Source organism: Anolis sagrei, chromosome 13 (assembly GCF_037176765.1).
Source record: "Anolis sagrei isolate rAnoSag1 chromosome 13, rAnoSag1.mat, whole genome shotgun sequence".
Taxonomy (NCBI): Eukaryota; Metazoa; Chordata; class Lepidosauria; order Squamata; family Dactyloidae; genus Anolis; species Anolis sagrei.
In genome coordinates, this window is record NC_090033.1 from 13,099,852 (window position 1) to 13,127,720 (window position 27,869).

Sequence of the window (27,869 nt, forward strand, 5' to 3'; positions counted from 1 at the left end):
TCCAGCTTGTCAATATCTCTCTTGAATTGTGGTGCCCAGAATTGGACACAATATTCCAGATGTGGTCTAACCAAAGTGGAATAGAGGGGTAGCATTACTTCCCTAGATCTAGACACTATGCTCTATTGATGCAGGCCAAAATCCCATTGGCTTTTTTTGCCGCCACATCACATTGTTGGCTCATGTTTAACTTGTTGTCCACGAGGACTCCAAGATCTTTTTCACACGTACTGCTCTCGAGCCAGGCATTGTCCCCCATTCTGTATCTTTGCATTTCGTTTTTCCTGCCAAAGTGGAGTATCTTGCATTTGTCACTGTTGAACTTCATTTTGTTAGTTTTGGCCCATCTCTCTAATCTGTCAAGATCGTTTTGAATTCTGCTCCTGTCCTCTGGACTATTGGCTCTCCCTCCCAATTTGGTGTCGTCTGCAAACTTGATGATCATGCCTTCTAGCCCTTCATCTAAGCCATTAATAAAGATGTTGAACAGGACCGGCCCAGGACGGAACCCTGCGGCACTCCGCTCGTCACTTCTTTCCAAGATGAAGAGGAAGCATTAGTGAGCACTCTCTGTGTTCGTCCACTTAACCAGTTACAGATCCACCTCACCGTAGTTTTGCCTCGCCCACGTTGGACTAGTTTCCTTGCCAGAAGGTCATGGGGGACCTTGTCGAAGGCCTTCCTGAAATCCAGACACGCTCCATCCACGGCATTCCCCGCATCTACCCAGCTTGTAGCTCTATCGAAGAAAGAGATCAGATTAGTCTGGCATGACTTGTTTTTGATAAATCCATGTTGACTATTAGCGATGACTGCATTTGTTTCTAAGTGTTTGCAGAACTTATCAGTTCTTCTAATAATTTGTTGATGTGAACATTGGGTTGACCGCTATTCTAACAAACAGAAAGACGTAATCCCAGCTATCCTGACAGATGGCCATCCAGACCTCCAGAGAAGAAACCACCACACTCCCAAGCTCCATATCCAACAGCTTTTACCGTTAGGACATCTATTTCCTAATGTTAAGGTGAAATTCCTTTTTTTCCAATATGAATCAGTTGCCCTTGTTCTAGACTCCCGAGAAGAAGAGAATAAACTAGCCGACGCCTCAATGATACCCTTCAAATACAGGCATCATGTCCTCTTCCTCTCTCTCTCTCTTCCTTCCTTGCTTGAATAAATCCTACCTTGAAAAACCTGATAGTCTGGCCGATCTTTACTGCAGTGGTTGTTTAATTTAACTCCTTTCAACAAATCTTCTTGAGGTAGAGATTGAAGTAGATGGCCACCTGGCTTTTGCTTTTATTTACCATGTTTTCCCCGAAAATAAGACACTATCTTATACTTATTTTTTACTCAAGAAGAAACACCAGGAGATGCCTTACTTTTATTAAATATAGCACAAAAATGCATTTATGGGATGATCTCTCTGGGCTCAGCAGCAGAGTGCTTGCTGAAGCTTTCCCTGATTCCCTGGAGTTTTTGTGGAGTGAGAGAGACCCACAGACTGTTGTAAGACCCACAGTACTGAGTAAGATGGCAGTCACAGCTTTATTTCTTCCCCCTGAGGACATCTGGTGTTTGTGTGGGGTGAGAAGAACCACAGACTATTGCTGGTCAGTACTGGGGAGCAGCAGCTTTACAGGTGTGGGTGTGTGTGCAAGGGACCCACAGACTGTTGCTGGTTGGTGCTGGGGGAGAGAGACCCACAGTGCTGGGTAAGATAGCAGCCACAGCTTTACTTCTTCCCCCTGAGAACACAAAATACCTAAAGAGAGCATCCCCTGGTGTTTGTGTGAGGTGAGAGAGACACACAGACTGTTGCTGGTTGGTGCTGGGGGAGAGAAACCCACAGTGCTGAGTAAGGTGGCAGCCACAGCTTTACCTCTTCCCCCTGAGGACACACACTACCTAAAGCAGATCATCCCCTGTTGTTTGTTTGGGGTGAGAGAGACCCACAGACTGTTGCTGGTCAGTGCTCGGGGAGAGCGATTCACATTGCTGAGTAAAACAGCAGCTACAGCTTTACTTCTTCCTCCTGAGGACATCTGGTGTTTGTGTGGGGTGAGAAGAACCACAGACTATTGCTGGTCAGTACTGGGGAGCAGCAGCTTTACAGGTGTGGGGGTGTGTGCAAGGGACCCACAGACTGTTGCTGGTTGGTGCTGGGGGAGAGAGACCTACAGTGCATGGTAAGACAGCAGCCACAGCTTTACTTCTCCCCCCTGAGGACACACAATACCTAAAGAGAGCATCCCCTGGTGTTTGTGTGAGGTGAGAGAGACACACAGACTGTTGCTGGTTGGTGCTGGGGGAGAGAGACCCACAGTGCTGAGTAAGGTGGCAGCCACAGCTTTACCTCTTCCCCCTGAGGACACACAATACCTAAAGCAGATCATCCCCTGTTGTTTGTTAGGGGTGAGAGAGACCCACAGACTGTTGCTGGTCAGTGCTCGGGGAGAGCGACCCACAATGCTGAGTAAAATGGCTTTACTTCTTCCCTCTGAGGACGCACAATACCTAAAGCAGATCATCCCCTGGTGTTTGTGTTGGGTGAGAGGGACCCACAGACTGTTGCTGGTCAGTGCTGGGGAGCAGCAGCTTTACCGGTGTTTGTGGGGGATGAGAGAGTCCCACAGACTGTTGCTGGTCAGTACTGGGGAGCAGCAGCTTTACAGGTGTGGGTGTGTGTGCAAGAGACCCACAGACTGTTGCTGGTTGGTGCTGGGGGAGAGAGACCCACAGTGCATGGTAAGACAGCAGCCACAGCTTTACTTCTTCCTCCTGAGGACACGCAATACCTAAGGAGAGTATTCCCTGGTGTTTGTGTGAGGTGAGAGAGACCCACAGATTGCTGCTGGTTGGTGCTGGGGGAGAGAGACCAACAGTGCTGGGTAAGACAGCAGCCACAGCTTTACTTCTTTCCCCTGAGGACACACAATACCCAAGGAGAGCATCCCCTGGTGTTTGTGTGAGGTGAGAGAGACCCACAGATTGCTGCTGGTTGGTGCTGGGGGAGAGAGACTCAGAGTGCTGAGTAAGGGGACAGCCACAGCTTTATTTCTTCCCCCTGAGGACACACAATACCTAAAACAGATCATCCCCTGGTGTTTGTAGGGAGTGAGAGAAACCCACAGATGGTTGCTGGTCAATGCTTGGGGAGAGCGACCCACAATGCTGAGTAAAACGGCAGCCACAGCTTTACTTCTTCCACCTGAGGACACACAATACCTAAAACAGATCATCCCCTGGTGTTTGTAGGGAGTGAGAGAGACCCACAGATGGTTGCTGGTCAATGCTTGGGGAGAGCGACCCACAATGCTGAGTAAAACAGCAGCCACAGCTTTCCTTCTTCCCCCTGAGGACACACAATACCTAAAACAGATCATCCCCTGGTGTTTGTAGGGGGTGAGAAAGACCCACAGATGGTTGCTGGTCAGTGCTCGGGGAGACGACCCACAATGCTGAGTAAAATGGCTTTACTTCTTCCCTCTGAGGACACACAATACCTAAAGCAGATCATCCCCTGGTGTTTGTGTTGGGTGAGAGGGACCCACAGACTGTTGCTGGTCAGTGCTGGGGAGCAGCAGCTTTACCGGCGTTTGTGGGGGGTGAGAGAGACCCACAGACTGTTGCTGGTCAGTGCTCGGGGAGGGAGACCCACAGTGCTGGGTAAGACAGCAGCCACAGCTTTACTTCTCCCCCCTGAGGGAACACAATACCTAAGGAGAGCATCCCCTGAGAGCATCAGTGCTCGGGGAGGGAGACCCACAATGCTGAGTAAAATGGCAGCCACAGCTTTACTTCTTCCACCTGAGGACAAGTAGGGAAACTTCAGAGGCTCTTTTCTCCCTCATTTGTACAGCTATCGAGGTGAAACTTGCTTCAAAAGTAGAACACATTTACCACTGTTAGTCCACCAAGTTTCAGAATGTTTCATTTATCCACAGATTTTGGGGAATTATCTAAATTTTTATAAACTATAAAAAAACTACGAGTGATCTTGAATTTTCGATCCAATGACACAAGATAACAGGAGACAATTCCCCACAACTTTCAGGAATATTCACTCATCTACTGATTTTAGAGTTTTAAAAAAAGTTTTGACAAAAATGTTTCAGTTTTTTTTTAAATTCCAACTGCTATCTCCTTGAATGTCTCTCTCCCATATTGACCAGTAGAACTTCCATTGAGGGATTTTTCCCCAACCCAGCTTGCTTACCTACTTCGGCAATCCCTTGTATCTCAAGGATGATTGCCTTCCAGATGTGGTGGTCTTGGCAGTGGGTCTGTAGGTGGCTGTGGAGCCCTATTCTTGATCTGCACCTTCTCCCACAGTGAGGGCACAGAGAGGGCATCGGCAGTCCTGGTCGGGGTTGGCTTGATGCACCTTCCTCTTGGCATGTTTCTCTCTTTCTTCCTCCATTCATGCCTCCTCAAATCCTGCAGCACTGCCGGTCACAGCTGACCTTCAGTTAGAGTGTTCTAGAGCCAGGGCTTCCCAGTTCTTGGTGTCTATGGCACAGTTTTTGAGGTTGGCTTTGAGCTCATCTTTAAATCTCTTTCCCTGCCCACTAACATTACGTTTCCCATTCTTGAGTTGGGAGTAGAGTAACTGCTTTGGGAGACGGTGGTCGGGCATTTGGACAACGTCGCCTGTCCAGCGGAGTTAATGGCGGAGGAGCATCGTTTCAATGCTAGTGGTCTTTGCTTCTTCCAGCATGCTGACATTTGTCTGCCTGTCTTCCCATGAGATTTGCAGGATTTTTCGGAGGCAGCGCTGATAGAATTGTTTCAGGAGTTGCGTATGACGTCTGTAGACAGTCCATGTTTTGCAGGCGTATAGCAGGGTTGGGAGGACTATGACTTTACAAACAAGTACCTTGATCTCCCTACGGACGTCCTGGTCCTCAAACACTCTCTGCTTCATTCAGAAGCCCAGCACAGAGATTGACTTCCTAGAAGGTTCAGCTTTGCAGATTCAACCATTCATTGCGTAAGTTTCATTTCTGAAGTTTAGCACGTGTCGGATATTTTCTCATAAGTATGTATTTGATTCATTTGATACGGCTAACCAAAAAAAAAATGCACACCCCTAATATATACCTTGTATGTATCCTTTCCAATGTTGAAACATGGCTCTCATTGCTTTAATTTGTTTAAATTACCATGAGTCCCCCCTGGGAGTGAGAAGGGCGGAGTATATATATAGGAAATAAATAAATTCCCTGCAAAGTGGGGAGGCTGGTGTGATATAAAACGTCGGAAACCAACCGGGACAAACAGGAGTCCTTTCGTTCGTCATGAGCATGGCGTTTCTTGCAACTCTCGGGATGCTTGTGTTATATGCCAGCCTTTTCATTCTAGTCTTCGGGGTCCCATGGGCGATTTATTACGATCAGACCAGGATACACATCCCACCGGGAATCAAACATCCTGGTAAATTACGGCTTTACCATGCAATTCTCCGGTTTTTAGGGTTTTGGGTAAGTTTTCCTGATCTTAACACCCTTCTCTGTATTTTTGTGTATGTTTATATGACATCATTGTATGGAAACGCTCTTTCTCTGGATGTCGAACATGGAAAGGGATGTGATTTTTGCGGTCAATTGTAGGGATAGTTTGATAGTTTGGTTTCCAGTTTTGTAAACGGGATTCTAGTTCTCACTTTCAGAAGAGTCCAAGTATTTCACCCAAAATTTGGATCCATTTTATCCTTTTTTAAAAGTTGTTTTTAACATATTTTATTATGTTATAAACACAAATCAATAAGCTAAATTTCAAGTGTTACACATATAAATCCTGAGTAATTCAACAAATATTAAAGACATTATGCTAATTTACGCTGGTGTAGATTACATTATCCCCACCTTCCCTCCCTCCTCAACCACAGTATATTTCTACTAATCTTGCAGATCCAGCCACTTGCAGAGTCTTTGTATTTTTTCTTTGATGTGATAATTGGCTTCTCCATTTTTCACCCAGTTGAAGTAGACCTTCCATCTATTTATAATGATCTTTTCTTTATCCATTCTTGGTGCTTGGTTAGTCATAATTCCCATAATATCTAATAGGGCTGGGCGGTTTCGTTTCGTTAATTCGTAATTCGTTAATAATTCGTTAATTTTCTTGATTACGAAGCGATAACAAACCATTCTGGAGCAATTTTTTTAAAAAACAAATTTTTAAATACGTTTTGTAAATGCTTCGTAATTCGTTATGTATTCGTTTCGTTATCGTTTTGAGGTCGTTTCGTTATTATTTCCGCATGTCTGGGGCAAGTTTTATAGTTGTTTTTTGTTTAATTAGTGAAAAAAAATTATAATATCACACCAACAATCAACAACAGAGGGAGAGGGAAGCTTCAGAAGTTCCCCCTGTCCCATTTGGAATTTTTTTAGCGTATTTCGCGGTCGCGTCCGCCATTAACGAATCAATTCGTTATTGTTTCGGAAATCGTTTCGTTAATGTTTTGTAATTTTTTCACATTTACGAAATTTCGTAAATATCGAACTTTTTAAAAGGAAAATTTTGTAATTATTTTAAATAACGAAACGCAAAAAACCCCAAAAAACGAATCGATTTTAGAAACAAATTTTTCCGTTGTTACCCAGGCCTAATATCTAACAACACTTGGTCATGCATATAATCATTCCAATTACTTAATGTCCATTTCGATTTGTCTTTCCATCCTCTAGCAATCACCGCATGGGCTGCTCTTATTGTTACCTTAAATAACTCCTGGCAATTACTTATTATACTTGGATGATCCAACACTCCCTGTAGTAGCAAATCATTATTAATTTGAATTTTTATCTGGAATATCTCCTGAATTTTTCCTTGTATCATTTTCCTTGTATCAATTTTTTAAAGGTAGCATATAACTGTCGGCAAAAATGGCAAAAACTATGGGCATATAAAATATCAGGAAAGACTCCAATTAGGAGCATGGGACTCCCCGAAAGATTAGCAAATAACTTAGAAGAAAAAGGATTAAGGAGGGTAAAAGATATATGGAAACAAGATGGAGAGATAATTAATTGGCCAGAGTTTTTGGAAAAGGGGGGGGGGAAGAAAATTGGTTAAAATTAAGAGGGATTTGGGGAAAAGTAAAAGAAAGGGTGCACAGCCCACTGAAGAACTAAAGGTAGATACTAGGGCTGGGCGGTTTCGTTTCGTTAATTCGTAATTCGTTAATAATTCGTTAATTTTGTTGATTACGAAGCGATAACGAACCATTCTGGAGCAATTTTTTAAAAAAACGAATTTTTAAAGACGTTTTGTAAATGCTTCGTATTTCGTTATTGTATTCGTTTCGTTATTGTTCTGAGGTCATTTCGTTATTATTTCCGCATGTCTGGGGCAAGTTTTTTGTTTAATTAGTGAAAAAAAATTATAATATCACACCAACAGTCAACAACAGAGGGAGAGGGAAGCTTCAGAAGTTTTTGGAGGTTTTTTAGCGTATTTCGCGGTCGCGTCCGCCATTAACGAATCGATTCGTTATTGTTTCGGAAATCGATTCGTTAATGTTTTGTAATTTTTTTCACATTTACGAAATTTCGTAAATATCGAACTTTTTAAAAGGAAAATTTTGTAATTATTTTAAATAACGAAACGCAAAACCCCCCAAAAACGAATCGATTTTAGAAACAATTTTTTCCGTTGTTACCCAGGCCTAGTAGATACATTGCTAAATGCAAGAGAAAAAACAAGTAAAGGAACAGTGCCAAAATATATATTATTTAATAGTAGAAGATAAAGAGTTTATGATTAGAGCAATAAGTAACAAATGGAATGGAGTTAAATCATTACAGACAAAAGAAATAGAAGAAATAATTAGGAACATGAATAAAATAAAAACAGAAAATATACTGAATTAGAAAAAAAGATGGTATAGAACTCCTGAACAATTGGCTTATATGGAAAAAGGAAAGAATTCAAAGGCATTGTAATAAAGAAAAAGGTACTTATTCACACATGTGGTGGGAGTGTTCTGAAATTAAAAAATATATGGATCCATTTAGTTTAGTGGACATCCAAAAAAAGAAGCACAATAGGTGCCAGAAAATGGAATACAAATTTGTCAAAATAGCACTGTGTCACACAATTTTTGTTCCTAGGTTGTAATTCCCTTATTGATTCTGTCATAAAAACATGGGGAAAGTGTATTAAACTACATACTCTTGGGACATCCTACTGTAGAACATTTTGCAATAGTTTTTCAATGAATACATTGTAAAGCAGTGGTTCTCAACCTTTGTAAAAGCCATGACCACTAAATACAGTCTCTCGTGTTGTTGTGACCCCCGACCATCAAATTATTTTCATTGCTTTTTTTAACTGCAATTTTGCTACTTTTATGAATCATAATATTTTCATGTATTTTCATGGTTGCAAATTCAACATAAATAAAACATAGTGGCAAAAACAATATAGAATCATAGAATCATAGAATCAAAGAGTTGGAAGAGACCTCATGGGACATCCAGTCCAACCCCATTCTGCCAAGAAGCAGGAATATTGCATTCAAATCACCCCTGACAAATGGCCATCCAGCCTCTGCTTAAAAGCTTCCAAAGAAGGAGCCTCCACCACACTCCAGGGCAGAGAGTTCCACTGCTGAACGGCTCTCACAGTCAGGAAGTTCTTCCTCATGTTCAGATGGAATCTCCTCTCTTGTAGTTTGAAGCCATTGTTCCCTTGCGTCCTAGTCTCCAAGGAAGCAGAAAACAAGCTTGCTCCCTCCTCCCTGTGGCTTCCTCTCACATATTTATACATGGCTATCCTATCTCCTCTCAGCCTTCTCTTCTTCAGGCTAAACATGCCCAGTTCCCTAAGCCGCTCCTCATAGGGCTTGTTCTCCAGACCCTTGATCATTTTAGTCGCCCTCCTCTGGACACATTCCAGCTTGTCAATATCTCTCTTGAATTGTGGTGTCCAGAATTGGACACAATATTCCAGATGTGGTCTAACCAAAGCAGAATAGAGGGGTAGCATTATTTCCCTGGATCTAGACACTAGGCTCCTCTTGATGCAGGCCAAAATCCCATTGGCTTTTTTTGCCGCCACATCACATTGTTGGCTCATGTTTAACTTGTTGTCCACGAGGACTCCAAGATCTTTTTCACACGTACTGCTCTCGAGCCAGGCGTCCCCCATTCTGTATCTTTGCATTTCATTTTTTCTGCCAAAGTGGAGTATCTTGCATTTGTCACTGTTGCACTTCATTTTGTTAGTTTTGGCCCATCTCTCTAATCTGTCAAGATCGTTCCTTCAATACCTTCAACCCATTCAGCTCTGACTTTCACAGAGCACTGAGACCTCCATAAATTACAGACCTGGTCCAAACTTGACACACAGAATAACCAACACAAAATACTGGAGAGATTTGGGGAAAATAGACCCTGACATTTGGGAGTTGCAGTCGCTTGGATGTATCCCTTGCTATCTAAGAGCATTCTGAACTCCAACAGAATTGAACCAAACTTGGAATACAGAACTTCCATGACCAACAGAAAATACTGGAGAAGTTTGGGGAAAATAGACCCTGACATTTGGGAGTTGCAGTTGTTGGATGTATCCCTTGCTATCTAAGAGCATTCTGAACTCCAACAGAATTGAACCAAACTTGGGAAATTTCGGAAAGTTCTAAAAGTTTCGATTTCCCCCCCTAAAAATTCAGAATTGAATTCCAAATCGAACCAAAGTTTTGAACCAATTTCTCTTTTGATCAACCAAGCCTAATGCACACATGGCCAAGATTTCTAGCAATCTGAAATATGAAAGTCATGAAGTCTTTGAAAGAAATTGGAAGCTGGACTTAACATACCTGACGGGAGAATTTAAGAAATAACAACGAGGAATTTATTGATCTAGAACAGTGGTTCTCAACCTGGGGTCCCCAGATGTTTTTGGCCTACAACTCCCAGAAATCCTAACAGCTGATAAACTGGCTGAGATTTCTGGGAGTTGTAGGCCAAAAACATCTGGGGACCCCAGGTTGAGAACCACTGATCTAGAAGAACAGAGGGTAAAATAAAACGAGCCAAGGTGGTGGGTTTCACAGGGGGTGGGCTGAGGGATAATTGGTAGGGCTGGGTAACCACGGAAAAATTTGTTTCTAAACTTGATTCGTTTTTAAGGGGTCCATCACGTTTCGTTTCTTTAAAGAATTCCGAAATTTTCCTTTTAAAAATTTCAAAATATACGAAATTTCGTAAATTTCGAATCGATTCGTTAATGGCGGACGCAATTGCGCAATATACTAAAAAAAACCTCCAAATATGCTAAAAATATGCTGAAAAAACCACCAAATGGGACAGGGGGAACTTCTGAAGCTTCCCTCTCCCTCTGTTGTTCACTGTTGCTGTGATAAATCACACAACAACTACAAAACTTGCACCAGGCATGCAAAAATAATTTCGAAACAATTTCGAAACAATTTCGAAACAATTTCGAAACAATTACGAAACAATTTCGAAACAATTACGAAACAATTTCGAAACAATTACGAAATAAATTGAAAAAAATGTTTCGAATCTATTTAACTCCTCACACTATTCCAAAATGGCTCAATATCGGATCGTAAGCTAATTTAAATACGAATTAATAACGAATTACGAAATTAACGAACGAAACCGCCCAGCCCTAGTAATTGTATATGGGTAGCGGGTTGTCTATATATGTGTATATGTCTAACCTCAGCTGGGAAAATCCTCGCAAGAATCCTTGCAAACCGCCTTCTGCCCCTCTCAGAAGACACCCTCCCAGAATCCCAGAATGGCTTCAACCCCTCCAGAGGAACCGTGGACATGATCTTCACTGCACGACAGCTCCAAGAAAAATGCAGGGAACAAAATCAACCTCTGTACATGGCACTCGTTGACCTTGCAAAGGCATTTGACACAGTGAATCGCAGCGCTCTCTGGACCATCCTCCACAAAATCGGGTGCCCAAGCAAATTTGTGAACATCCTGCGGCTCCTCCATGACGACATGATGGCAATAGTCTTGGACAGGAATGGCTCCCAAAGTGACCCATTTAAGGTGGAATCAGGTGTCAAACAGGGATGTGTTATTGCCCCAACCTTATTCTCCATCTTCATTGCTATGATACTTCACCTTGTTGATGGGAAGCTTCCCACCGGAGTGGAAATCATCTATCGGACAGATGGCAAGCTATTCAACCTCAGCAGACTGAAAGCCAAAACCAAGGTTACAACAACAGCTGTTATAGAACTCCAGTATGCTGATGACAATGTCGTCTGTGCGCATTCAGAAGAAGATCTACAAGCCACTCTAAACACCTTCGCAGAAGCATACGAGAAGCTCGGCCTGTCACTGAACATTGAGAAAACCAAGGTGCTGTTCCAGCAGTCACCAGCCAATCCCTCCCCAATGCCAGTAATACAGCTTAATGGTGTCACATTAGAAAATGTGGACCATTTCCGTTATCTTGGCAGCCACCTCTCCACCAAAGTCAACATTGACGCCGAAATACAACACCGCCTGAGCTCTGCAAGTGCAGCATTTTCCAGAATGAAGCAGAGAGTGTTTGAGGACTGGGACATCCGTAGGGAGACCAAGGTGCTTCTTTATAAAGCTATTGTCCTCCCAACCCTGCTCTATGCCTGTGAAACGTGGACTGTCTACAGACGTCACATGCAACTCCTGGAACGTTTCCATCAGCGCTGCCTCCGGGAAATCCTGCAAATCTCTTGGGAAGACAAGCAGACAAACGTCAGTGTGCTGGAAGAAGCAAAGACCACCAGCATTGAAGCAATGGTCCTCCAACATCAACACCGCTGGGCCGGCCACGTTGTCCGGATGCCTGACCACCGTCTCCCAAAGCAGTTGCTCTACTCCGAACTTAAGAACGGAAAACGGAACGTTGGTGGACAGGAAAAGAGATTTAAAGATGGGCTGAAAGCCAACCTTAAAAACTCTGGCATAGACACTGAGAACTGGGAAGCCCTGGCCCTTGAGCGCTCCAGCTGGAAGTCAGCTGTGACCAGCAGTGCTGCAGAATTTGAAGAGGCACGAGTGGAGGGAGAAAGAGAGAAACGTGCCAGGAGGAAGGCGCGTCAAGCCAACCCCAACCGGGACCGCCTTCCACCTGGAAACCAATGCCCTCACTGCGGAAGAAGATGCAGAGCAAGAATAGGGCTCCACAGCCACATACGGACCCACAAGGAAATCCATAATGGAAGACCATCTTACTCGTCCAACGAGGGATCGCCTAAGTAAGTAAGTAAGTATGTGTATATGTTTGTAATATGTATTGTGGGTGCATTACAATTTTAAAATAAAAATTAATTCAAAAATATAGTGTTACTTAATTTTTATTTGGCCATGTAAGAGACAATCTAGTGTAGGCTCACCCTATAGCTGTCATTCCTTGTGTCTACGTCCTGCATGCATGCTACATTCAATTCTTCCTTGTCTTTGTTTTGTTCGAAATAGGCAATCATGTGTGAGAAGCTTGGCATTTGCCACAGGTATAAAGCCCTTGTCACTTTCTATAGAGCAATCCCATTAAAGAAGAGCTCAGCGTTGATTATCAAGAACTTGCTTTTTGAAGACATCCCCGTGAGAGTGTATTGGCCCAAAGCGACTTCTTCTGGAAACAGAAAAGGAGTGGTTGTCATTTCTGGAGGTGCCGGCCTTTTCGGAAACATTAGTAAGTTCTCTGAATGAAGCCCGTGAGATTCCATTTTATAGAATTGTAAAGATAAAGTCCTGGGCAAGGTGGTTGAGAGGGCAGCAGCGGAACAGTTGCAGCAGTTCCTAAATGACACAGCCGGACTTGATCCCTTCCAGTCCGGCTTCAGTAGTGGGCATGGGACGGAGACTGTGCTAGTTGACATCACAGATCAGCTTCGCTGCCAGATGGATCAAGGCGGATCAGGGCTGCTTGTGTTACTGGCCCTCACAGCAGCATTTGATATGGTCGATCACAATCTATTGACCCATCGCCTAGCCATGACTGGGGTGAGGGGGATACCCCTTAAGTGGGTTTCCTGCTTCCTCCAGAATCGGGGACAGCGTGTGGTGAGGGGAGGGATGGTTTCCGAGAGGTCTCCACTAATATGCGGGGTCCCGCAGGGAGCCATTCTCTCTCCTCTGTTATTTAACATCTATATGCGACCACTTGCCCGACTGGTGCGGAGCTTTGGGCTTGAGTGCCACCAGTACGCTGATGACACTCAGCTCATTCTGAGGATGGAGGGCCGGCCGAAATCCGTACCCGAAAATTTCCATCAGTGCCTTGAGGACGTTACTGGATGGTTGCGTGCCAGCAGGTTATTGTTATTATTATTATTATTATTATTATTATTATTATTATTATTATTAACTTTATTTGTACCCCGCTAGCATCTCCCGAAGGACTCGATGCGGCTTACACAGGCCGAAGCCTCAAAACACAATACAATAGGAAAACATAACACAACAATAGCAAAGCAAATCAAAACAATAAGCAAAATAACGACAATGGCAGTACATCAAGACATTATTAAAAACTGGTTCGGCCGGCACACTGGGGTACAAGGGTTAAAAGTGCTGAAATGGCAGGAGGCACGTAGGGTAAAAAGTGCGGTGTGCAGCGACGATTAGTTATGCTAAGGTGCTACTAGGACTTGGGGTGGGGATTCCTAGTCTGAGAAGGCACAACGGAACAGCCAAGTTTTTAAATTCCTTCTGAAAACGGCTAGAGTAGGGGCCTGTCTGAGATCTTTTGGGAGGGCGTTCCAAAGTCGGGGGGCCGCCACAGAAAAGGCCCTGTCCCGTGTCCCCACCAAGCGCGCTTGCGACGTGGGTGGGATCACGAGCAGGGCCTCTCCAGATGACTGAAGCGAGCGTGTGGGTTCGTAGATGGTGATGCGGTCACGCAGGTAGGGTGGTCCCAAACCGTTTAGGGCTTTGTAGGTGAGCACCTGCACCTTGAATTGGGCTCGGAAAATAAATGGCAGCCAGTGGAGCTCCTTAAACAGAGGGGTAGACCTCTCTTGATAATGAGCCCCGGTTAGCATCCTGGCTGCTGCCCGCTGGACCAATTGAAGTTTCCGAGCCGTCTTCAAGGGCAGCCCCACGTAGAGCGCATTGCAGTAATCCATTCTAGAGGTGACCAAGGCGTGGACCACCCCGGCCAGATCAGCCTTCACGAGGTATGGTCGCAGTTGGCGCACAAGTCTCAGTTGCGCAAAGGCCCTCCCGGATACCGCCGACACCTGAGCCTCAAGTGTGAGCGAAGAATCCAAGAGGACGGTGAACCCAGCGAAGATGGAGATCCTTTGGCTGGACCGTCCGGGTGGGAGGGAGATCCAGCTGCCTACCCTGGATGGCGAGACACTACGTCCGTCACCTTCTGTAAAGAGTCTTGGTGTCTTATTGGACCCTCTGCTCACAATGGAGGCCCAGGTCTCTGCTGTGAGCAGATCTGCATTTTTCCATTTACGTCAGGCTAGGCGACTGGCTCCTTTCCTATCTAGGAACGACCTGGCTATGGTGATCCAGGCGACGGTCATCTCGAGGCTTGACTACTGTAACGCCCTCTACATTGGCCTTCCTTTGTCAGTGATTCGGAAACTGAAGCTGGTGCAAAATACGGCGGCTCATCTTCTCGCCGGGGTGCCGGCGTTGTGTCATATCACCCCAATTCTCCAACAGCTGCACTGGCTACCGATTGAGTACTGGATTACTTTCAAGGTGCTGGTACTAACCTTTAAGGCCTTACATGGTCTGGGGCTGGCGTACCTGAGGGCCCGCTTATCCCCCTACCAACCCCAGAGATTACTCCGGTCTGAAGACCAAAATTTGCTTGCAGTCCCTAACATCCGGACCTATCATTTGTCATCTACTAAGAGTAGAGCCTTCTCGATCGTGGCCCCTTATTTATGGAACGCCTTGCTGGTTGAAACTCGAACCATCCGAGACCTACTTGCTTTTCGGAAAGCCTGTAAAACGTTTCTTTTCCGACAAGCTTTTGATGGGTGAACAACTCAGGGCTATGTCCGCCCTCGCTGCTTATTGTTTACAGAAGCAGCTGTTTGTGTTTTTGGCAGCTGTTTGTGTTTTTTTTCCTTGTCAGCCAATCACTTGGCTTTCTGCAAAGATGGTCTCTTCCCTGCAGTGTCTTGTAGTTTTTTTATGCAAATGAACTTTTTAAAATTCCTAAAAATCAGTGTGTGACTGAATCTTGGCAGACCTAAAATTGTAAATGTTGCCTACAAGTGTGCCAAGTTTCATCGTGATAACTGTAAAAATGATGGAGAAACAAGACTCGACGTTTTCCCCCAAGTTTCGGAGATTCAGATTACAAAATGAAAGGGGACCCCCTCCGAAGCTTTACAAAATTTATTTATTTATTTATTTATTTGCTGCATTTGTTGACCGCCGTTCTCAGTCCTAGGGCGACTCACGGCAGTGTACAACATATAAAAACAATTTACAATAAAGCAATATCACTAATACACAATAATATAATTACACTAAATGATCCGCTCCGTCATATCGTAGAATCATAACCAATCTCATAAACCATATTCCGTTCCAGTTGTCGTTACCAGTTAATGTAGCACTCAGTTAAATGCCTTCTCAAATAGCCACGTCTTTAGGCTCTTACGGAAAGACATAAGGGAGGGCGCTTGTCTGATGTCAACCGGGAGGGTGTTCCACAGCCGGGGGGCCACCACCGAGAAGGCCCTCTCTCTTGTCCCCGCCAGACGTGCCTGTGAGGCAGGCGGGATCGAGAGAAGGGCCTCCCCAGACGATCTCAAGGCCCTCGTGGGCTCATAGGCCGAGATGCGGTCCGCAAGGTATTTTGGGCCGGAACCGTTTAGGGCTTTGTAGGATAACACCAGCACCTTAAATTGGGCCCGGTAGCAGATCGGCAGCCAGTGGAGCTGGAACAACAAGGGCGTTGTATGCTCCCTGCGTCCCGCTCCTGTTAGTAACATGGCTGCCGCGCGCTGGACTAGCTGAAGCTTCTGGGCTGTCTTCAAGGGCAGCCCCACGTAGAGAGCGTTGCAGTAGTCAAGGCGGGATGTGACCAGAGCGTGTACCACCGTGGCCAAGTCAGACTTCCCGAGGTACGGGCGCAACTGGCGCACGAGCCTAAGCTGTGCAAATGCTCCCCTGGTCACCGCTGAAACCTGGGGATCCAGGCTCAGCGATGAATCCAGGATCACACCCAAGCTGCGAACCTGCATCTTCAGGGGGAGTGCGACCCCGTCCAGCACAGGCTGTAACCCTATGCCCTGTTCGGCCTTGCGACTGACCAGGAGTACCTCCGTCTTGTCTGGATTTAATTTCAGTTTGTTCGCCCTCATCCAGATCATTACAGCGGCCAGGCACCGGTTCAGGACCTCGACAGCCTCCTTAGTAGCAGGTGGGAAGGAGTGACAGAGTTGGACATCATCTGCGGGGGTCATCCAAATCTCCAAAATGAATTACTAATCGGATTCCAGACGCTTTGCACATCTCTAGTAAACTGGGATCTCTTTGTCGGCATGGGCAAATGATTATACTATCAAATAAGTCTCTAATATGCTTCCTGAAATAGTTGAGCATCCTTGGAAATGAATCATTTAATGTAGACATATACCCAGGTCCACACTTTTAACCCGCCAATGGATCCATTTTAGTAAACTGAAAGAATTACTGTGAATATAGTTATGTCAGCCTTGAAGCAGTAGCTTCCTGATTTTTCCAAGAAACAATATTCAGGGGGCATATAGTATCTTTCGAAATAGTCCTGAAAACTGTCAGTAATCCCTTTTCAAACATTATGTGTTTATTAGATATGAGCGACTCTCACTGCTGCTACATTGCTGAGACAACCGATTCTGTAGTTGTGTGCATTAGGTAAGTGACTTCACACTCATACTGGTTATACTGGTTAGTAGGCTTGTTTGATTTAAAAATGGTTCAAAACTCATTTCGGATGAAGGGGGTTCTGGTGGTTCGAATCGAAAGTCAATTCCGATTTTCACAGAAAAAAAAATATTCAAAACTTTTTGAAACGCCCAAGACTTCTAAATCCTTTCCTTAACGGTTTAAAAGTGTTATTTCCTGTTTCATTGGATGGGAAAGTAGTTGTTTTACTTCAGAAGGGAGGGAGGGAGAAGCAAAGGGAGGAAATTCATCCACTCTGTTTTAAAACACGTCCCAGGATCCAGACAGAGGTGAGGGGAGAAGAGGGGGAAATTCATCCAGTTTGCTTTAAAACGCTTCCCGGGATCAAGACAGAAGTGAGGGAAAATGAGGTGGTGGGGGAATTCATTCAGTCTGCTTTGAAACGCTTCCCAGGAACCAGACAGAAGTGAGGGGAAAGGAGAGGGGAATTCATCCAGTTTGCTTTAAAATGCTTCCCAGGATCCAGACAGAGGTGAGCGGAGAAGAGGGGGAAATCATCCAGTTTGCTTTAGAACGCTTCCCACGATCCAGACAGAAGTGAGGGAAAATGGAAGAGGGGGGTGGAATTCATTCAGTCTTCTTTGAAACGCTTCCCAGGAACCAGACAGAAGCGAGGGGGAAAGGAGGGGGGAATTCATCAGTCTGCTATCAAAATGCTTGCCAGGATTCAGGCAGAAGCAACGGGGAAAAAGGGGGGAATTCATCCAGTCTGCTTTAAAACGCTTCCCAGGATCCAGACAGAAGCTAGGGGGAAAGGAGGGGGGAATTCATCCAGTCTGCTATCAAAATGCTTACCAGGATTCAGACAGAAATGAGGGGAAAGGAGGGGGGAATTCATCCAGTTTGCTTTAAAACGCTTCCCAGGATCCAGACAGAAGCGAGAGGGAAAGGAGGGAGGAATTTATCCAGTCTGCTTTAAAATCCTTCCAGGACCCAGACAGAAGCAAGGGGAAAGGAGGGGGGAATTTATTAGGGCTGGGCGGTTTCATTCGTTAATTTCGTAATTCGTTATTAATTCGTTATTTTTTTTGATAACGAAGCGATATTGAACCATTCAGGAGCAACTAAAAATCGAAACGAATTTTTAAAATTTATTTCGTAATTGTTTCGTAATTGTTTCAAAATTGTTTCGTTATTATTTCGTTATTATTTCCGTATGTCTGGTGCAAGTTTTAGGGTTGTTGTTTGTTTTATCAGTGATAAAAAATAAATTATCACACCAACAGTCAACAACAGAGGGAGAGGGAAGCTTCAGAAGTTCCCCCTGGCCCATTTGGAGGTTTTTTTTAGCGTATTGCGCAATCGCGTCCGCCATTAACGAATCGATTCGTTATTGTTTCGAAATTGTTTCGTAATTTCCGAAATTTCGTAAATATCGAACTTTTTTAAAGAAAAATTTCAGAATTCTTTTAAAAAACGAAACGCAAACAAACCCTAAAAACGAATCGAGTTTAGAAACAATTTTTTCCGTGGTTGCCCAGCCCTAGAATTTATCCAGTCTGCTTTAAAACACTTTCCAGGAACTAGACAGAAGTGAGGGAAGATGAGGGGAAAAATTCATCCAGTCTGCTATACAACGGCTGCCGAGGACAGGGAAGAGAAATGGGGAAACGCTGAATCATTTCCGACTCATTTACTGCTTCGTAACAGAAATGGTGGAAAAAGCTTCGGAAGGGCAAAAGAGACTTCCGGTTTCCTTAAAAACTTCGAAATCGCTTCAAAAAGCAAATCTTTCCAAATTTATTCCGAATTACGAAGATTCCAACCAAACCGAACCATGCCTATTGGTTAGTTTGTTCAAGAAGTGATGTCCTACCGAGAGTGCTGTCCCATACAATTCAGTTGATTCCATTTTCAATCGTTTCCCAAAATAGTCATCCCTTTCTCCGTCAATGATTTTCTTATTGGAGAAACGAAACATCAAGGGAGGGCTGTGCCTCAACCCAAATCTGACCTGTTTCAAAATGCAAAGGGAGGCCCATAACACTCCTTCCCAAAAAAGTAATTTGTGCAGTTGATGACATTTCACGTTGCATTATTCATGGCTAAATAATGTATAAGAGAAAATTATTCACTGAAGACACCCATTTGTTTTTAAAGATACACCTTTTAATTAAAAGGGAGACACAGTCTTACAATGAATGCAAAGGAGTGATAAGAGTTGGGTGTCATCTGCCTATATGTGGCAATGTGCCCCAAAACCCCAGATGACCCCTCCCAGCAGTTTCATCTACATATTGAATCCCATTGGGACAAAACAGAGCCCTGACGGACTCCACAAGCCAGAATCTACCATTTAAGTCTACCATTTAAGAAGAAATAAGTTAATTTCACATAATATATGTTATTTAATAACTGTGAAAGCAGCTACCAATGTGGCTTTCTACATAAAAAAAAAAAAAGAATCCCACAATCTGACCAGTCTAAACACAGCTAAATGTCCTTAGGGACAACCCAATGTATGTTCTCCACTCAAAAAACAATGAAAACAAAAAGCAAAAAGGACTTCTAAACTGCATGTCAACAATGGAGAAACTGCATGTCTACCGAGACCCATGCCCCCCCCCTCCTCACGGGGAAACAGCTGGCTGTTAAAGCCAGGTGCACGTGCATGGCCACACACACACACATAAGCGAGTGGAGGTGGAGGCTTGCCGCATGGAGCCCCTTCTCTTCCCCTCCTATGTCAGGAAAGCAGTCTCCTCCTCCTTTCCCTGCTGGAAAGTGCCAGCAGCAGCAACGGAGTGCTTCACGCAAGGAAGAAGGGAAGGAGGAGGAGGAGGAGGAGGGGGAGGGGGAGGAGGCGAGGAAGGTCCACGGTGCTTGAATGAAGGACCTTCCTTCTCTCCCTCCCTTCCCTTCTTTCCTCCCTTTCCTTTCTTTCCTTTTCTTCTTTCCTTCTCCTTCCTTTCCTTCTTTCCCTCCTTCCCTTCCTTCCTGTCCCTCCTTCCTTTTTCCTTTCCTTCTTTTCCTCCCTCCCTTTCCTCCTTCTTTTCCTTTCTTCTTTTCCGTCCCCTTCATTTCCTTCCCTCCCTCCTTTCTTCATCCCCCTCCTTTCTTTCCCTCCTTTCTTCCTTCCTTCTCCTTCTTCCCTCCCTCCCTTCCTGTCCCTCCTTCTTTCTTTTCCTTCCTTCCCTTCTTTCCCTCCCTCCCTTCCTTTTTCCTTCCTTCCTTCCTTCCTTCCTGTCCTTCCTTCCTTCTTCCTTTCCTTCTTTCTATGTAAGATATAAATACAATATTAAATGGAAGGGACAGTCAAGAAGTAACGAGAGGAGGGAAAGAGGGAAGGGAGGAAGGAGAGAAGGAAATAAAAAATGAAAGGAAAAAGAGAGGGAAGGAAGGAGAGAATGAATGAAAGATAGGGAAGGAAAGAAGGAAGGAATCATAGAATCATAGAATCAAAGAGTTGGAAGAGACCTCATGGGCCATCCAGTCCAACCCCATTCTGCCAAGAAGCAGGAATATTGCATTCAAATCACCCCTGACAGATGGCCATCCAGCCTCTGCTTAAAAGCTTCCAAAGAAGGAGCCTCCACCACACTCCGGGGCAGAGAGTTCCACTGCTGAACGGCTCTCACAGTCAGGAAGTTCTTCCTCATGTTCAGATGGAATCTCCTCTCTTGTAGTTTGAAGCCATTGTTCCGCATCCTAGTCTCCAAGGAAGCAGAAAACAAGCTTGCTCCCTCCTCCTTGTGGAGGAGGGAGCGACGGGACCTGCCTGATGTCCTTAGTCTCTCCCTAAGGACATCAGGCAGGTCCTGTCGCTAACAATCTTTAGGAGCAGCTGGAAAACATGGATGTTCCAGTGTGCCTTTCCAGAATAAGGAAACTCCTAGCTTTAGGTCCCAATGCACTTTATCAGAGATTTAGGATATCTGCATGCCCACCCTCCTCCAAACACCCCACCTGTCGTTCCAGAGTCGAGGGGCCACTACCGAGAAAGCCCTATCCCTCGTCCCCACCAATTGCGCTTTCAATGCCAGTGGGATCGTAAGCAGGACCTCTCCAGATGAACGAAGAGATCATGTAGGTTTGTACACTGAAATGCGGTCACGGAGGTAGGCGGATCCCAAACTGTTTAGGGCTTTGTAGGTAAGCACCTGCACCTTGAATTGGGACCGGAAAATGAATGGCAGGCAGTGGAGCTCCTTAAATAGGAGGGTTGACCTCTCTCTGTAAGGAGCACCAGTTAACAGCCTGGCCACCGCCCGTTGGACTAATTGAAATTTCTGGGCCATTTTCAAGGGCAGCCCCACATAGAGTGCATTACAGTAATCCAATCTGGAAGTGACTAAGGCATGGACCACCCTGGCCAGATCTGCCTTCCTGAGGTACGGTCGCAGTTGGTGCACAAGTCTTAATTGTGCGAAGGCCCTCCCAGCCACCGCCGACGCCTGAGCTTCAAGCGACAGTGTTGAGTCCAGGAGGACACCCAAACTGTGATTTCAGGGAGAGTGTAACCCCATCCAGCAGAGGATGCCACCCTATACCCTGATCCGGTTTATGATCGACCAGGAGGACCTCTGTCTTGTAGGGATTGATCTTCAGCTTGTTCTTCCTCATCCAGACAGTCACAACGGTCAGACACTCGTCCAGCACCTGAGGGGCTTCCTTGGAGTTAGGTGGAAAAGAGTAGTAGAGTTGTGTGTCATCTGCATAGAGGTGGCAAAACTCCAAAACTCCGGATGACCTCTCCCAGCAGTTTCATGTAGATGTTAAAAAGCATGGGAGACAGAATGGAGCCTTGCAAGACCCCACAGATCAAAGGCCAGGGGTCAGAGCAGGCGTCTCCCAGCTTCACCATCTGGGAACGACCCTCCAGGAAGGACCGGAGCCACGATAAAACCGTGTCCCCAAGGCCCATCCCAGAGAGCCGTCCCAGAAGGATACCATGATCGATGGTATCGAAAGCCGCTGAGATGTCCAGGAGAACTAACAGGGTCACACTCTGCAGTACCTGAACCACTGTTCTCACTTATCCGTGTTGGAGAAATAATAATAATAATAATAATAATAATAATAATAATAATAATAATCTTTATTTCTTACCCGCCTCTCCTCACAGCTCGAGACGTTACAAAATGTTCTCTCTAGGCATTTTCTAGGTCCTCCAACACAATTCTATGTCCAGATGTGGACCAAAGAGTCATGATGGAGCACCCTCACCAATGCTTCCTCTTCATCTTGGAAAGAAGTGACGAGCGGAGTGCCGCAGGCTTCCATCCTCGGCCCGGTCCTCTTCAACATCTTTATTAATGTTGAACAGGACAATGTCATGCGGAGGCAAAAAAAACCCAATGAGATTTTGTCCTGCATAGAATGGAGTATAGTGTCTAGATCCAGAGAAGTCATGCTCCCCATGCTCTGTTCTGCCTGGTTAGACCACACCTGGAATCACACTGTGTCCAATTCTGGGCACCACAATTAAAGGGACAGAACATTGACAAGCTGGAATGTGAAGTCGACCAGAAGTTGACCAAAGGTTCAAACTAAATGACCTACAAATTCTTGGAAAGATGTTATCACTGGGCATTTTCCATGTCCTTCAACATGATTCTATAGTATGTGTTCTGTAAAGAATTTCCTTTAGAACAGGATGTGCAGCCTTTGCCCAGTGGGAAGCCAGGGGGCCCAAGGAGAAGTTCTCAGAGGTTTTCCTCCACAAATGATCTTTGGATGGCTTGTGAAGTATAACAAAGTCTTTTATTAATGAACTATCAAACAGAAACTTCTCTTGTCTTCAATAAAGCTAAACAAATGCTTCCAAGCTTTATGCAACTGGTGGCTTCCTAATCTTGCCCACGAAGGACAGGCAACTGTCTTCAACAACTTCTTCTTTACTTTAAAGGAAAATCCCCTTTTTAAGATCTCCCAGGCTGACTGTAATCTAACCCTTACTGATGTGGGCTCCGCTACCGGGTTTTTTTTATTTGTCGTGTCAGGACAACCAGTCAAATTATATTACATTTCTAACAGAACAAAGCAAACAAACAGACAAAATACAAAATTTGTGAGTTTGGTAGCTGATTAAATGTCCTTTGACCAGTATCTGGCCACTTGGAGTGCCTCTGGTGTTGCTGCAAGAAGGTCCTCCCTTGTGCATGTGGCAGGGCTCAGGTTGCATTGCAGCAGGTGGTCAGTGGTTTGCTCTTCTCCACACTCGCATGTCGTGGATTCCACTTTGTGGCCCCATTTTTGAAGGTTGGCTCTGCATCTCGTGGTGCTGGAGCTGAGTCTGTTCAGCACCTTCCAAGTTGCCCAGTCCTCTGTGTGCCAAGTGGGGAGTCTCTCATTTGGTATCAGCCATTGGTTGAGGTTCTGGGTTTGAGCCTGCCACTTTTGGACTCTTGCTTGCTGAGGTGTTCCAACGAGTGTCTCTGTAGATCTTAGAAAACTATTTCTAGATTTAAGTTGTTGACGTGCTGGCTGATACCCAAACAGGGGGTGAGCTGGAGATATCTCTGCCTTGGTCCTTTCACTATTGGCTGCTACTTCCTAGCGGATGTCAGGTGGTGCGATACTGGCTAGACAGTGTAATTTCTGCAGTGGTGTAGGGCGCAGACACCCCGTGATAATGCGGCATGTCTCATTAAGAGCCACATCCACTGTTTTAGTGTGGTGAGATGTGTTCCACACTGGGCATGCATACTCAGCAGCAGAGTAGCACAGCGCAAGGGCAGATGTCTTCACTGTGTCTGGTTGTGATCCCCAGGTTGTGCCAGTCAGCTTTCGTATGATATTGTTTCTAGCACCCACTTTTTGCTTGATGTTCAGGCAATGCTTCTTGTAGGTCAGAGCACGGTCCAGAGTGACTCCCAGGTATTTGGGTGCGCTGCAATGCTCCAGTGGGATTCCTTCCCAGGTAATCCTCAGAGCTCAGGATGCTTCTCTGTTCTTGAGATGAAAGGCACATGTCTGTGTTTTGGATGGGTTGGGGATCAGCTGGTTTTCCCTGTAGTAGGCAGTAAGAGCACCTAGACCTTTGGAAAGCTTCTGTTCTACCATCTCAAAGCTCCCTGCTTGAGCGGTGATAGCACGATCATCAGCATAGATGAAACTCTCTGTCCCTTCTGGCAGTGGCTGGTCATTTGTGTAGATGTTGAACATGGATGGAGCAAGCACGCTCCCCTGAGGCAGGTCGTTCTTCTGTTTCCGCCATCTGCTTCTCTGGCCCTGGAACTCAACAAAAAAGCTCCTGTTTTGTAGCAGGTTTCCTATGAGGCGGGTGAGGTGTTCGTCCTTTGTGTTATGATACATTTTTCTCAGGAGGAGGCAGTGGTGGTTCACAGTCTCATAGGCTGCTGACAGGTCTATGAAGACAGCTCCTGTGATCTGCTGCCTTTCAAAGCCATCTTCTATGTGCTGAGTCAGGTTCAACACTTGCGATGTGCAGCTTTTTGCTTTCACCAGAGCAGACAGGCTTGCCAGGAGCTGCGTTGAGCCTTTGTAAATAATGTAAATAAAGCTAATTTATTTATGGCTGCTATCCATCGAAGCTTTATTACCTCACTGACATTTTTTAGGTCCTCCAACATAATTCTGTGCTATGTTGCCACCAGAGGCGGCCCTAGGTAATTTTCAACGGTAAGCAAACAGTATTTTGCCCCCCCCTCCCAACCAATCATTGATACATATTTTCTGTTCGACGTGGGAGTTCAGAATGCTCTTTGATTGTAGGTGAACTATACATCCCAGTAACTACACTTGCTGCACTTGCTCCCTTGCCTGGCCCGCTTTGGGTCTCATTCATGCTCCACCCAGCCACCGGGTGCGCGAGCAGAGCCGGCGCTCAATCGTTCTCTGCGTTTGATCCCTTCCCCATGACCGGCTCCCTTTCCCGATCCCCTGGCGCTCCACCCGCCTCCTCTCCTCTCCACGAAGGGCGGGCCAAAGGGCGGAGCCGCCACACCTGGCCCGCTTCGGGTCCGGAGGCATGTCTGAAGACCCCGGCGTGTGCACCAAAAGTCACCTCTTCTCCTGACTTTCTCCTCAGCCATTGGGACCAAGAGAGAGAGAGAGAAGTGGAGATGCCCACCTTTCCTGAAGATAGGTGCAAAAACAATGGAGGGAGCGGAGGTGGGAGATATCTCCAGCCGGAGGGGCTCTCTTTCTTTCTCTCTCTCTCTTGGTCCCAATGGCTGAAGAGAAAGTCAGGAGAAGAGGTGACTTTTGGTGTGCACGCTGGGGTCTTCAGACATGCCTCCGGACCCGAAGCGGGCAGCTCCGCCCTTTGGCCCGCCCTTTGGGGAGAGGAGAGGAGGCGGGTGGAGCGCCAGGGGATCGGGAAAGGGAGCCGGTCATGGGGAAGGGATCAAACGCAGAGAACGATTGAGCGCCGGCTCTGCTCGCGCACCCGGTGGCTGGGCGGAGCATGAACGAGAGGGGCTAGGTGAGGCTCAAGGGCTCGGCCCCTTTGGGAAGAGGATCGCCCGGCAGTGAGGTAAGAAAGCTGAGGCTCCTCCGGACTGCTAGGGCTGTTGTGAGCTGAGGGGGCGCTCCTCAAGTGGCGGTCGAGGGGCATTTACAGAGGCGCCTCTTCGCCCCTGGCAAAAAAAATGTGTTCTGCGACTGCTTACTTCGCGTAATGGACGAGCCGCCCCTGGTTGCCACCTGAAATTGACCATAGGGTCATTCTGGAGGAGTTACTTATGCTCTTGCAGAAGTTGTTCATTTCAGTAAGATTTCTATATATGATTTCACATTGATAGAATGCATCACCTAGATGTACAGATTCAAACCATTTCATATTTCTGCTTCAGGTTTCGTCTGGCTCCGGATCATCCATTCCCAATCCCAGTGATGGATTGCTGCACGGCTACTATACACTTTTTGAAAAATGCAGAGGACTACGGAGTGGACCCGAATCGCATCGCTGTCTATGGAGAAAGTAGTGGAGGGACATTTGCTACAGCTGTTTGCCAGCATCTGGCAACAAAGAAGGATCTCCCAAAGCTCCGAGGTCAGGTCCTTATACATCCATTCCTCCAAGCAATCGATTTCAATTTGCCTTCTTATCAACAAAACCATTCAGTTCCTATTTTGTTCAAGAAACGGGCCTTGATGTTTGGCACGATGTATCTGATTGGGAAGAGGATCAACGTGGAGGGCTTAATGAAGAACGCTCATGTTCCCAAGCATTTGTGGGCGAAATACAGAAAATGGATCAATCCTGACTACATTCCAGAAGAATTTAAGGCCGGGGGCTACGTGCCCATGGATCCAGCTCCGTTTTCCCAAGAACTTTATGAAATCTGCAAAGAATGCATTAACCCAATGTTTGCCCCGCTTTTAGCAGAAGACGACATCATCCGCCAGCTCCCCAAGACTTTCCTATTAACCTGCGAATACGATACAGTCCGAGATGATGGGCTCTTGTACAAGAAACGGCTAGAGGACAATGGTGTCCCAGTGACGTGGCATCACATCAAGGAGGGCTTCCACGGAATAACCTATGGTTTTGGCAACCGGATACTGGAATACCCAACTTTGAGAAGCCATTTCCAACATGTGATTTGTTTCCTTAACAATTTATAAAACACTTCATCAATTTCCTTCAACGCTTATCAGTTCTTCCAATAATTCGGTTGATGTGAACATTGGGTTGACAGTTGAGAAACACGTTCTTCATTTTTCCCAAGATGTTGAGATACACTTATGTAGAGATAGTAGGCTTGGGTAATCACGGAAAAATTTGGTTCTAAACTCGTTTCGTTTTTAGGGGGCCCTTGCGTTTCGTTTTTTTAATAATTCCGAAATTTTCCTTTAAATTTTTTTGAAATTTACTAAGTTTCGTATAATTACGAATCGATTCGTTAATGGCGGATGAGATTGCACAATATGCTAAAAAAACCTCCAAATGGGACAGGAGGAACTTCTGAAGCTTCCCTCTCCCTCTGTTGTTGACTGTTGGTGTGATAAAACAAACAACAACTATAAAACTTGCACCAGACATGCGAAAATAATTACGAAATAATTACGAAATAATTACGAAATAATTTCGAAATAATTACGAAATAATTACGAAATAAATTGAAAGAATTGTTTCGAATCTTTATTACTCCTCACACAATTCCTGCATGGCTCAATATTGGATCGTAAGCTAATTTAAATACGAATTAATAACGAATTACGAAATTAACGAACGAAACCGCCCAAGCCTAAGAGATAGCATGGAGAAATTGGGGTCATAATGTTGGATGAGACCACAAAGAAGTTCAATGCTATTCTAACAAAACACAAAGACATGATCCCAGCCGTCCTGACAGATGGCCATCCAGACCTCCAGAGAAGAAACCACCACACTCCCAAGCTCCATATCCAACAGCTTTTACCGTCAGGACATCTATTTCCTAATGTTCGGGTGAAATTCCTTTTCCTCCAATACAAATCAGTTGCCCTTATTCTAGTTTCCAGAGAAGAAGAGAATAAACTAGCCCACTCCTCAATATGATACCCTTCAAATACATGGTCATCATGTCCTCTTCCTTCCTTCCTTCCTTCCTTCCTTCCTTCCTTCCTTCTTTCCTTCCTTCCTTTCTCTCTCTCTCTCTCCCTTCCTTCCTTCCTTCCTTCCTTGATTGAATAAATCCTATATTGAAAAACTTGATAGTCTGACATATCTTTACTGCAGTGGTTGTTTAATTTAACTCCTTTCCACAAATCTTCTTGTGGTAGAGATTGGGGTAGAATGTCACCTGGCCTTTGCTATTATTTACCATGTCTCCCCAAAAATAAGACACTGTCTTATTTTTTTCCATCAACAAGAAACACTATTTATTTATTATTTCCAGGGTATGTTTTATTTTTATTAAGTATGGCACAACTATCTGCACTTATGAGATGATTCCTCTGAGCTCAGTAGCAGACTGCTTGCTGAACCTTTCCTCCTATGTATCCCCTGGTGTTTGTGTGAGGTGAGACAGACCCATGGACAGTTGTAAGACCCACAGTGCT

General features: G+C 45.3%; 1 protein-coding gene across 1 annotated transcript; it reads left to right on the top strand.

Annotated features, from left to right (window-relative positions):
* Nucleotides 1-5,309: 5,309 nt before the first annotated feature.
* Nucleotides 5,310-26,450, top strand: LOC132764924 (arylacetamide deacetylase-like 4). The gene is made up of 4 exons (XM_067472793.1): nt 5,310-5,486; nt 12,465-12,681; nt 16,802-16,865; nt 25,676-26,450. Exons 1-4 carry the CDS (start codon nt 5,310-5,312, stop codon nt 26,448-26,450), a joined length of 1,233 nt encoding a protein of 410 aa, XP_067328894.1.
* The last annotated feature ends 1,419 nt before the right edge of the window (nt 26,451-27,869 follow it).